Raw genomic sequence first — 12,112 nt, 5'->3', positions numbered from 1 at the left:
TCTACCATGTGTCAGCATCCGTGGGCAGTTGGAAGAGGACGTGACCCAGAAGGTTGGCTGCAGCTTTACACGAAGCAGCACGGACACAAGGAAAGTGATACATTTACACACCCAATGGTATTTATTAATCCCTGCCCCAAGCCTATCCTGACAGCCCAACTCCTGGGCAATGGAAGCCCTGCTCTTTGGTCTGATACTGGTCCCTGTTTGGTTCTAACACATTCTTTCCGAGAATTCTACAGCATGAAAAATGTAGGGTAGAGGATGTGGTGACACAGGCCACATGTTAAGTATATATTGTTTGACTGATTGCTGAAAAGGACTGTGGAAATTTACATTAAGCAGACATGAGACAGACCTGAGTTTGAATCCTGCATCTGTCCCTTAATGACCATGTGACTTTAGACAGGTTATTGAAATTCTAAGCCTCATTTCGCTCATTAAAAATAGCAACTACTGTGAGATATTTATGAGATCTGTTGTAAAGCCCTCAGCATGGTCTTCTTGCCTTATCTTCTGGCGGGGGCTGAGTGGCAGACCGAGCCACACAAGGCAAAGAGAGTTGCATGGGAGGATCGCCCCTTCCCTGAGGAGCCTCGTTTTTGCAGTGACTTGCTCCTCCCAAATCTGGAAGGAATGATCAGGCTTAGTATTTCTTGTATATCTGGACTTCAGAAGTTAATCTTTTAAACACTTTCATTTTTATTAAATTTGTCATGAGTTACATGGTTTGTATTTTGCAGGAAAACTAATCCCAAGACATCAATCTATCTTCAAAAGTAACCAGTTTTTCCATGGCATCAGTATTCCTGAGCCAGAATACATGGTAAACTGCTCAATCTTGGATATTTTATTATTTGTGTTGCAACTTTCTTTAAAGGGGTATTTTTTTTTAAGTATCTGTACTTTTGGCTCCTGTTTTCCTTCTAGCACATTGACACAGATCAAAGAAGTTATATAAAACAGCATAAATTAACCAAGAGAATGCTTTAAAAATCTACTTGCCCTATCTAGTCAAAGATTAACTTAATGTTAAATTTGAAGTGGAGATATATTTAGTTCCTTACAAAAATACCTTGATCCTTTTAGTCAAAATACTCAGTACCTTTCCCTGAAGTAATTATCTACTGTTTAACAGTACTTACTGTAGTTTTCTTTATTTTGAAAACATGCATTCTTGATTTTTTTGGCTTATAAAACAAAGCTCAAGTCCATAAAAACAATTTCTTGGTAATGGATATTTTCAAGTGGAAAGTCATTCTACAAAATGATCTTCATTGTATCCAAAATCAAAACTCCAAACCAGCTTCTCCCTCTCCCTCTGCTTGTCATTCCCCCTGCTCTCTCTCTCTCTCTCGCTCTCTCTCTGTGTCAAATAAATAAATAAAATCTCTAAAAAATAAAATAAAATAAAGTACTGTTGTAGGATTTCAGGGACACTTGGAGCTCACATTTACCAAGCATCAATTGCAAGACATTGTGAAATTTAAAAGATACTTCCAGTTTTTGTCTTTTAAATCTTATAATATAGTGTAAAATTATGTAAAAATAGAACTTTAAAAAAGTCCTTAAAAGGAATCATCTAACCTACTAGGGGAGGTCTTTCTCCAAAGTGTTCTTATTTCTAATATAGTCAGAATAAACATAACTTTGTTGTCATGTAAACTGAAATTCTTTATTTTGTTTTCTAGGAAACTCTTGAAGAAAAGTTCTCAGATACTCATCCCATGTCTTTGAATTTCATGAAGGTACTTAAGAATTAATTATAACCATTACTGCCTGCAAAATGTAATAATTGTAGCTAGTAACTCTGGGAGGGATTGACAACAGGGCAGATAATGCCAAGTAGTCACTGAAAATAATAAGGAACTATAAAATAATTATAGTTAAAGAACATCAGTAAGTGAAACCCTAATCTTTCTAACATATCCATTAAAACTAGTCAAAGACAGAAGAGTAAATTAGCATTTGCTGTGATGAACACTATTACTTCTTTGCATTTATTAAGAAATTTAACTGTTAACTCGGTAAATTTATGAGGATGAAGGTCTAGAACTGTACTGTCCAATATCGTAGTCAGTAGTTATATATTACTATTGAACACTTGAAATATGGCTAATTAGAATGAAGATGTACTAGATTTCTAAGAAAATTGCTATAATAAAGAATATTAAATATCTCACTCAGAAGTTTTATGATATTAATTACATGTTGAACTGATTACATTTTAGGTACATTGGGTTAAATAAACTTTAAAATCATTATTTTAAAAAAATTGGTAGACCAGGCAAACTCAGAAACATGCAGACACCAGATATAGCTCTTTCACTAGGCCTGAAAGAAATAGTCAAACAAAGCACAAATTCTAATAAAAAGCAGAAGAAATTCACCTATGACTAGTCTGCCATTCATGCTTAACCAACTGTCCCATGCTAGAAGATGTGACTCTTAAACCACTGTGGATACTGAAAGCTCTTACTGGGATACAGATGAAGATATCAGTAACAGTGTCTATTTTTAGCAACCAATTAAGTTCTATCTATAGCAGTGGTTTCCATATTATTCATCAAAATGACTACTCATCAAAATGGGCTTTTCAAAAATATACATTCCAGTATCTAACCTCAAGAGTTACAGAAGCAAAATCTCTGTATAGGACCTTGGAATTTGTATCTTTAAACATCCCCCTAGGTGATTATGATACACAGCCTAGCTCAGAAATTACCTGATCTAGAAGGGCCACCTGGATGACCTAGAGTCCATTGTGTAGACTAGCCATTGTGCTAGTGGTGGTCGCTGCCAAGGTGCTATCCAGGGTGCTGGATTCCTTTGGTCTGAGTCCTCCTGAAAGCCTGATGTCTGTACCCTCAGACAGCACTTACCAGAACTTTACTGGCCCTCAGCTGCCTTCTCTCTGTCTCCCTGCTCTGACCTATCTTAACCCAGCACTCTGCATGCCCTGTTCTAGAACTCCAGTTTCCCAGCCTTGTTCTGGACAGGCCGTTCTGACCCACCTGCACTTTAGCAAGACCGCCTGCAGTGAGGGTGTCTGTCTGTCCAGCACTGCAATCCCAACCCATTCTCAGGTGCCGGCCAAACCTTCTGCTGGTTACTCCTCTAACCAAGGACAGAGAAAACTTCCTGGAAGGCAATTCCAGGGCAGAAAAACTCCAAGGTCTAGGACAAACCCCCTGTCATTAGTTCCAAAGGTGAAGTGCCTCATTTGTCTGCCCAATTCTGGATGAAGGTAGTTTTGTCACTCAACCATTTGATTTATACCTGTAATGTCTGACCGCAGACCCAAGGATTCTCTAAGTGCATCAGGGGTTGCACTGCTGCATGGGTCACACCCTATCTCCTAGATTCCTGCTCCAGGCTAGATGAAGAAAGGCTTTCTTTCACTAATTGCAATTGAGACATCTTTAATAACAAATAAGACCCAGGTCCCATAACAGGTAGTCATCCCATGGGACTAGGCCATCATCTATGCAGGCATCTGCTCAAATGGGTGAAGTACCAGCCAATGACAGTGCCAAAGCCAGTGGTGGCATGGAGTAGCCAATCTACAGCAGAGCTTGTGTGTTTCTTTTTAGTAGGTTTTAAATGAGACAGCAGACACAGTATTATTTATTTCTCAGTTACTTTCATAGCAGTAACATCTTATCACTCTATCAGTTTAATCTGACCAGAGAAGAAGTCTGTAGGCTCCTGGAAATATTTTTAAGGCTTTTCTGTGAAATCTGAAGTTTCAAGAAAAGGATCTTGACATGTACTTTGCAGTTCCAATTTCTTTCTTTTTTTTTTTAAGGTTTTATTTATTTATTTGACAGAGAGAGATCACAAGTAGGCAGAGCAGTAGGCAGAGGGAGAGGGGGAAGCACTCTCCCTGCTGAGCAGAGATCCTGATGCGGGGCTCGATCCCAAGACCCTGAGACCATGACCGTGAGCCGAAGGTAGAGGCTTAACCAACTGAGCCACCCAGGTGCCCCCGCAGTTCCAATTTCTTATCCCTCATCTTAAAAACCTTTCTCTTGTTGGGGACACTCTGATCAGGGAACACCTCTGAAAATTCATCAGCCTCCTGGTGTATAGAAAGGTATTAATCTAGGCAGCCAATAACTCAGAAGCCTCAACTCCACCCAATTCATCTCATTACTTCTAGAACTGACAAAATAGGAGGTCATTCTTGCCCAGGTCCCATGGAACAGCTCAGCATTAGCAGCCTCTTTTTAGAATCTAAAAATGTTCTTTAAAGTAAAAACCAATAGATATTTAATAGACTGTATTTCAATAGATTGAAAGCCCGTTAAAGAAAGTTGATGAATTCAACAAATTATTGGAAATTAAACTGATAGGACTTAGTTACAATTCAGATCTGGGGAGTAAGTAGAGGAGGGCCGCAACCATGAGATATCTGTTCCAGTTTCCTAGAACTATTGTAACAAAGTACCACCAGCTGGGTGACTGCAAGCAACAGAAATTTATTCTCACAGTTCTGGAAACTAGAGGTCTCATAAACCAAGGTGTTGATAGGTGTTGATGCTCTCTCTGAAGTTTTCAGGGTGGGTCCTTCCTGGCCTCTACCAGCTTCTGGTAGCTCCAGACATTCTTGAGCTTGTGAAAGCAGAACTTCAACTTCTGCTTCTGTCTTCTGGTGTTTTCTCTGTGTCTGTCTTTGCACTATCTTCTCTCTTATAAGAACACCATCCCATTGGGTTAGGGCCCAACCTGTTCCAGTATGATCTCATGTTAACAATTTACATTGGCAAAGACCCTATTTCCAAACAAGGTCAACATGATACAGTTCTGGGGCTTAGGGCTTCAACATGGTTTGGTGGGAACACAAGTCAATCAGTAACAGTGCCCTTGAGATAGAACTGTTAAGTAGACCACAGCATATGTGGGTCTGGAGTTCAAAGGAGAGGTCTCCGACTAGAAATATACATGTGGAAGTCTCTGATAAACCTTAGTAATTGAAGACTTAAGAATCAGTGAGATTATCTGGAAACAGAGAGGAGAAAGGAGAACCTAGGACTGAGCCTGGAGGAGTCCCACCCACCCACTGTAAAGAAGGTAAACTAACACAGGCTGGTTTGAGAAGGGGTGGTCACGAGGTAAGAAGAAGGAAAGGGAGGCATCAAGAAGCCAAAGGGAGATTCAAGGAGGAGGATGTGGTCAGTAGTGTCTAACATTGTGGAGATGAGAACATGACCTACCCACTGGATGTATGAATATGGAAGTCTAGGTATGAATAACAGAAGTCACTTAAGTGGAATGATGGAGGCAAAAGCCAGAACAGAGTGATGAAGAAATAGACTACTACAGTTTATACACAGAATCTTTGAATATCAGTCTTTCTGTGCTGGTTATAGTCCCGACAGTGTTAGGGTTTGAGGAGACAGACCCCAGTAGCAGTTATACTTAATTCTGGTAGGGATCATCAACATGGGCGTGGGTGGGACCTGCTTGGAGCCGGTGGCAGCTCTGCAGGGACAAGTGAACTTGAGTATGCCGAGCAGGACTGTTTCCTAAAACCAGGTCTAATCAGACATGGCTCTAAGGGGCAGGTGAGACTGTAGGGGTGGTGGCATTCGCAAGGGTCTCAGAGACCTGTCAGCTGGGGTTAGGGAGGCAGAGACACCACAGGGCAGCCCTGGCTGGGGCAGCCACAGTCGGCATAATTATCTGGACACCCAAATGCCTCAAAAATAAGTCTGTTATGTTGTAAGTGTTAATTCTCTATTATGGTCATAAGGCAAGAAATTTCAGGGCTCCTGTGCCTGGATGTTCTAAGGCGGTTCTAATTCCTTAGGGATCACGATCTTTCTCCATGGGAAAAGCCCCATTCTCGGGCCAAAGAGTATCAGGGCTTCTTGAAGAAAATCTCTGCGACAGGATTCCACCAACCCTGCTGCTGCCAGAGTCCTCCCCTCTCTTGGAGGCAAAGCTAGAGGCTTGTAGTAGTCTCTAATATAAAGGGTCATGATGCTACCTTTTCCTTTTTGCCTCTAGTTATTCTTATATAAGTATATACCAATTATCCAGGTTTTAGATTTGTTTCATTACGAAGACTTTATTTTTTTTTAAATTTTAAAAGGTTTTATGTATTTATTAGACAAAGATCACAAGTAGGCAGAGAGGCAGGCAGACAGAGAGAGGAGGAAGCAGGCTCCCCACTGAGCAGTGAGCCTGATGCGGGACTTGATCCCAGGACCCTGAGATCATGACCTGAGCCGAAGGCAGAGGCTTAACCCACTGAGCCACCCAGGTGCCCCGATTATGAAGACTTTAAAGACAGATACTTTAGCCATCTCCCTAAACCGGTGGTTCTCAAACTTGAGCAGGTATCAGAATCACCCAGAGAGCTTATCAAATGCAGACTGGTGGGCTCCCACCCCAGTGCTTTTGATGGAGCAGGAACTGCATTTACAAGTTGCTCCAGAATGCTAATGCGGCTGGTCCTGGGATCACACCCAGTATCACACTTAAAGTGTCCCACAAACTATTTGCTTTGACAAGTAGTGAAAAGATGTCATTGGTAGAAACACCTGATCTATAGGATGCCTGGGTGGCTCAGTTAAGCATCTGCCTTTGGCTCAGGTCATGATCTCAGGGTCCTGGGATCACATCCCATATCAGGCTCTGTGCTCAGCAGGGAGTCATTTCCTCCTCCTGCCTCTGCCTGCCACTCCCCCTGCTTGTGCTCTGTATCTCTGTCTTTCTCTCTGACAAGTCATTGAAGAAAAAAAAAAAAAAGGAAAGAAACACCTGCTGTACTTGTAGCCCCCTTCCAGAGACATTGAATGTTCAATTCCACCCTCAAGACTTTGAATGGCAAAAACAAAAAAAGTAATTCTAGTTATTAACGAGTTTCAAGTACTTGATAATATACAAACCTGAAATTTTTCTCTTTTTTTAAGATTTTATTTATTTGACAGACAGAGATCACAAGTAGGCAGAGAAGCAGGCAGAGAGGGGGAAGCAGGCTTCCTGCTGAGCAGAGAGCCCAATGCGGGGCTCAATCCCAAGACCCTGAGATCATGACCTGAGCCGAAGGCAGAGGCTTAACCCTCTGAGCCACCCAGGCGCCCCAAACCTGAAAATTTTCTAAGCTCATATTTGCTCTAACAAGTTATTCAGTTTCAGGTCATAGTAACAAAATAGGCCGCTCTTTTCACACTTTATTTTTTTCCTAAGGAGTGTCTAAAGATGAATCCTGATGACAGATTAACCTGTGCCCAACTCCTGGAGAGCCCCTACTTTGATTCTTTTCATGAAGACCAAATTAAAAGAAAAGCACGTACTGAAGGAAGAAACAGAAGACGCCAGCAGGTACCTCTGTTCAAAAGTTAAAGCGCTATAAAAATTATTCTTTTTTTTTTTTTCTTTTTCTGCCTTTCAAAGTGAGACTAGGTGGACACCAAGACCTTTCTTTGCACTGGGTTAGTTGTATTTGTTTATCTTAATAAATTTTGGTGATTGATGTAATAAAACCATAAAAACTATGAAAATATACAAATTTGTTGCAAAATCTTATTCCAAATATACTTGACTCAAAGTATTGCTCAACTTTTTGCTATGCTGATTGGATAGTTCACCTGCCAGATCACGGACGCAAAATACAGCAACTTCATACAATAAAACCCCCAAAAACAGCAGGACTGAGTTTGAATGTTACCAAGGAATTCCAGGACCCTCTGTCGCCTCCAGACACACCATAAAGAAAACTCAACTCTTCCCTTCTTCTTACTGAGGGCAGGCACCTAAGCCTGCCTTCCCTAGGCTTTTCCTCAAAAACCAAGGACAAGCTCTGGCAGATACTAAGAGATGAAACTCAAAGGCCTGAGAACCAAATTCTATCCTAAAATGTAGCCAATATCAATATCATAGAACAACATGATGAATATGGCAAGCCTTGATTCTGCAGTTTCTCGGTTTACTATTGCTTTACTTGGTTTCAGAAAAACTTTGAAATTAAAACATAAACCCCATGGAAGTAGATTTGTTTTGGTTTGGGTGTTACTTTTTATCTTGTGTCCCAGCACCTAAAACAGTGTCTGACCTATAGAAGGTACTCAGTAAATATTATCCAAATAAATAGCTGAACGCTGCTTATTAATAAAAAAAAATGTAACTTTCGAGTTAGCAGACGGACAATCATCCCATTCTGTTCGCTTCAGGGTCCACCTTGGATCTACTTATTGGTCATTTATCTTCTTATTAGCATGTCTACCATAAAGGAAGAAAGCAGGGGTTTATTTTTCAACCTTTTGATCATTAAAATCAAAGTTTATTGAGAAAGATCAAATTAATAAGATGACATGTTAAGATGATTTTCAAATTTTTACTACATAGACCATTTTATCTTCTACTGTTTTAAGTTATGTGTTTGCAGGTCAAACCCAATGCGCTTTACTTAACCAAAAGATTAGGGTTTGCTCAAATAAGTCTGAGCCAGCTGTTCGAAATGCAGGGTGAGTTGTGTGTAAAAACACTGTCCCCTTGGAAACATCTCACCAGATTCCCCACGCTCGGCCTTGGAGGGTGAACAGCAGCACTGCCCCATCCTGCCCCTAGGTTCCTAATGGCCGTTCTCCCAGCCTGGCCTGGAGGGTGGGGTGGAGAATGCTGCCCTTCCTGTAAGTCTGGAGACTTACACAGCTGTGTTCCCCATTCCTTAAAACCTGGTAGCCTAGCTGATACAGTTCAGGGACTTTATTTCTCCAAAAGGAAAAGGAGCACAAAGAGCAGCATAGACCTAAATAATCTCATTTACAGAACTTAGGTCATGTTCTCTGTCCTTAGTCAACTGCATCCTGTCCCCACTTCATGAGGAAGACTTACTAGAGCCCCCACCATTGAGACCATGCCTAACCCTCTCCCGCCACCAGGTGAACTCTCTGGAGAGCAAGGCCAAGAGGAAGGCAGGGATGTCTTTTAGGTTCTGGTTTTCTTTCAAAACATGGGCCTCTTCCCTAAACGTTTTACCGTTATCAGAAAATAAACTAAAAATTCAAAAAGATCTTTTCATCCAATGTGCTTTCACTTTGTGAGTTCAAATTCCCCCCTGGATACCAACTTCTAGATCTCTGAGTGAGTAACCCAACAATTTCCTTAACACTAAATAGTGTTTAGTATTGTTAGTAAAGAGGTATTAAATCTTTACTGTTTTGCCAAATATCCTAAAATTAATAATTTAAGATAGGTAAATGTAGATGCTCAGAAATTATTGTCTAATAGCTGGTGGGTATCTAGCTTTTAAACACTGACTAGATACTCAGAAAAGAACATTCTGAAATAAATCAACTATATCCATGAGAATCCTAGAATAAGTAATAGAACCTAATTTTCAAGTATCAGAATATCACAATTTTAGGAAAGGCAACACTGTTTGATTTTTAAATTTATCTCTTCTGACATCTTTGTATCATATGTATCCTTTTTGTTTTACCATCATTAAATCAAACTATACAAATAGGAGTTCTTTTCCATTTACTTTCTTATTTTTGTCTTGTTCTGCTATTAGAATCAACTGTTGCCTCTCATACCAGGAAGCCACATCTCCCCCACACCTGATGGAAGAAAACAAGTCCTCCAGTTAAAATTTGATCATCTTCCAAACATTTAGGAAAATGTTCTTTCAAGTGGAAAGTAATTTAATATGTACACATTTTTGTACAAGAGAGATAGGGATTCTCAGTGTTTCAAATGCAAATGAGCCATATGAAAATTAAGATGCCTTCTAGAATTGTTTTGCTCTGATCATTACTGATTCCTCTGCCCATGCTTTTTACATGCCAGCTTTATCTTTTAGAACATTTTCTTTAAATGTTAGAGTCTGAAACTGCACATATGGAGGAGACATTTTCCATTTCATCAGAGCAGCCCTTCCAGAGGCAATTTGGAGAATTTGTGGGCTTGTACATTGATTTTTGGAAAAGAGTTACATATGTCATTTTGGTTTACCTGACTACATAATGTCTTAGAGCATTACCAAATAGCTTGCCTAACTATTGTTTGTGTAAGGAATGACATTATGTTTCTGCATTTTAATTCATAGTTATTGTAACCAGGTCTGTTGAGTAATGCTGGATTTTATATTGGTGTAGGAAGGGAACCTGGAAATGTCATGTAGGTTTATCCCTTGATTCCAGGGAAGACTCTACTTTCTCTGTCTCATGAGACATTGATGATTCCAATTTTAAAGCAAGCCAGAGAAAATTCCATACATTTACATCGCAAATAAGGAACTACGAGGAATTACCATCCTCAGAACATAATGCCCTGTGATAACTGACTGCTGACTCTAATGCTGTCCTTTAGAACATCGTGGTTTCTTTTTCTTTTTCCTGGCTTGATCACCTCAGTGCCTAGATGTATCCTGTTGGGTGTATGTCTTAAATATTTGGTTCAAGGTCAATACACTTCCAAACACTTGAATCCATAGCCTCTGTGAACTTGTGCAGCCCTAAACTTGTGTATCATGATCAGATCAGGTTTGTAAATGCTTCCAACAGCAAAAAGATTATCTTTCAGTTACCTTCTTTGTGTCTCCTACCAAAAAAAAGAAGCAAACAAACAAAACACCACAATAGGTGAGCCCAGTTTACACTGGGATATTTTCTCAAGTAAACCTGACAGATACACCTATATATACACATATGTACCCATCTATATATATATATATACATATATATATATTTATAATTAAAAGTTTTGAAACAACATAGTAGATGCCTTTTATCCTAGACATGGAAGAATGATGCAGTCTGTTTAAAGGGCTTTTCGTTTGCTAGCAAGGAACTCATGTAAAATAATATGGGGTTGTCTATCGCTGTCTGGCATAAAGGCACAAAATAGTGATGTTTCAATAAATATTAAGATTATTGCATTAACTCTTTTCTGCTCCTGGGTCTGGCATGCTTACCCGAACGTTGTTAAATTTTGCAAATACACGTAATTCCAAGAAACACCAGGTATCTCCCACCTACACCAAGCATAAATTGTTTTTAGGAAAACACAGTACCATCTTCTGTTCACCTCTAAAAGTTTATTGCACCTATAAACATGGCCATGAAACCTTCTAGAGAATCTTCAGTTATTTGGGAGGAGCATCTCTTTACTTAGGAATTACGGTATCTCAACAATAGTTTCCTGCTCACTGGAAGGATGTTCTAAGTGGGCTTATTTGGCCATTTAACATGCTTAGTGCGACTATAAGCTTCTAAGGTGGTCTTCTTGTCATCTTATCATCAAGAATGTGCCTCTTCAGATTTGTATGTTTCTCGCATTTTTAATTAAATGAGGCCACAGGAACAAGGAAAATGAGAAATAAAAGACAAAAGGCAACTTTGCTGAAACTTTTTTTTTTAACTTTCATAGTGTTTTTTTACCAGGTAAGCCTTCTCATTGCCGGGCTACTCCTCCTGCTCCAGCTCTCCTGCACATCTACATAACACACACACGCACACATAGAAATTCAGAATACAGCACACAACTCCACTTCCCATTTTGCTTATAATCATGCTTCAGACAGCGATGGACTTTTTGGCAAGGGTTGATAGGGTGACTGTCTTTCCTTATTTTTGCTTACATTTAAGAACTAACACAAACTGGCATTTTTCTCTCTCAATTTTTTTTTCCATAGACAAATCCATCATTTAGAGATCACGGGGTGGGCGGGGCAGCAGGGGGAGAAAGCATCTACTGCTTTAGGAAAATGCTCTGCTGCAGTCCTTTTACCATGAAGAAAATCATCTGAGTAACACTTGCACATTGGCCCTTTCCCTGGGCAACCGGCCTCTGAACCACACAAGCCCACAGACCTCAACCTGCAACTCTACTCTGTTTGACGTACCTGTTTCTCACTTCGGAGCTGCACACAAACTCCCTTGCATTTCTCAGCCACAGGGAAGACAGCCGCGCTGGAACATCTAGTGCCCAAATTAAGCACTGACTTCTGTGAACCCTATGAGGCTCTTCACAGAAGCCCACACAATTCTGTAACCACGTGTTTCCTTTACATCCTCGTAAGGTTTCTGGCTCACTTGTGACTTGTCTCACCCATGCCAGCTTCCAAGCTTTTAAATTTATTGTATACAGCTCTTTCCTG

General features: G+C 40.1%; 1 protein-coding gene across 3 annotated transcripts in view; it reads left to right on the top strand.

The window, feature by feature from the left end:
* The window catches only part of CDKL4 (cyclin dependent kinase like 4), a 43,755-nt gene extending 32,727 nt beyond the window's left edge, over nucleotides 1-11,028 (top strand). For all 3 annotated transcript variants that reach the window (XM_047743781.1, XM_047743783.1, XM_047743782.1), the window contains exons 7-10: nucleotides 744-826; nucleotides 1,692-1,748; nucleotides 7,198-7,332; nucleotides 9,527-11,028. In XM_047743781.1, the coding sequence (XP_047599737.1) occupies nucleotides 744-826; nucleotides 1,692-1,748; nucleotides 7,198-7,332; nucleotides 9,527-9,628 (377 nt within the window). In that variant the 3' untranslated portion in view covers nucleotides 9,629-11,028. The remainder of the gene's footprint in view (nucleotides 1-743; nucleotides 827-1,691; nucleotides 1,749-7,197; nucleotides 7,333-9,526) is intronic.
* Nucleotides 11,029-12,112: the final 1,084 nt, after the last annotated feature.

This window comes from Lutra lutra, chromosome 9 (genome assembly GCF_902655055.1).
Source record: "Lutra lutra chromosome 9, mLutLut1.2, whole genome shotgun sequence".
NCBI classification, from domain to species: Eukaryota; Metazoa; Chordata; class Mammalia; order Carnivora; family Mustelidae; genus Lutra; species Lutra lutra.
Note: the sequence above shows the minus strand (reverse complement) of the source record. Positions and strands in the feature narration are given on the sequence as shown.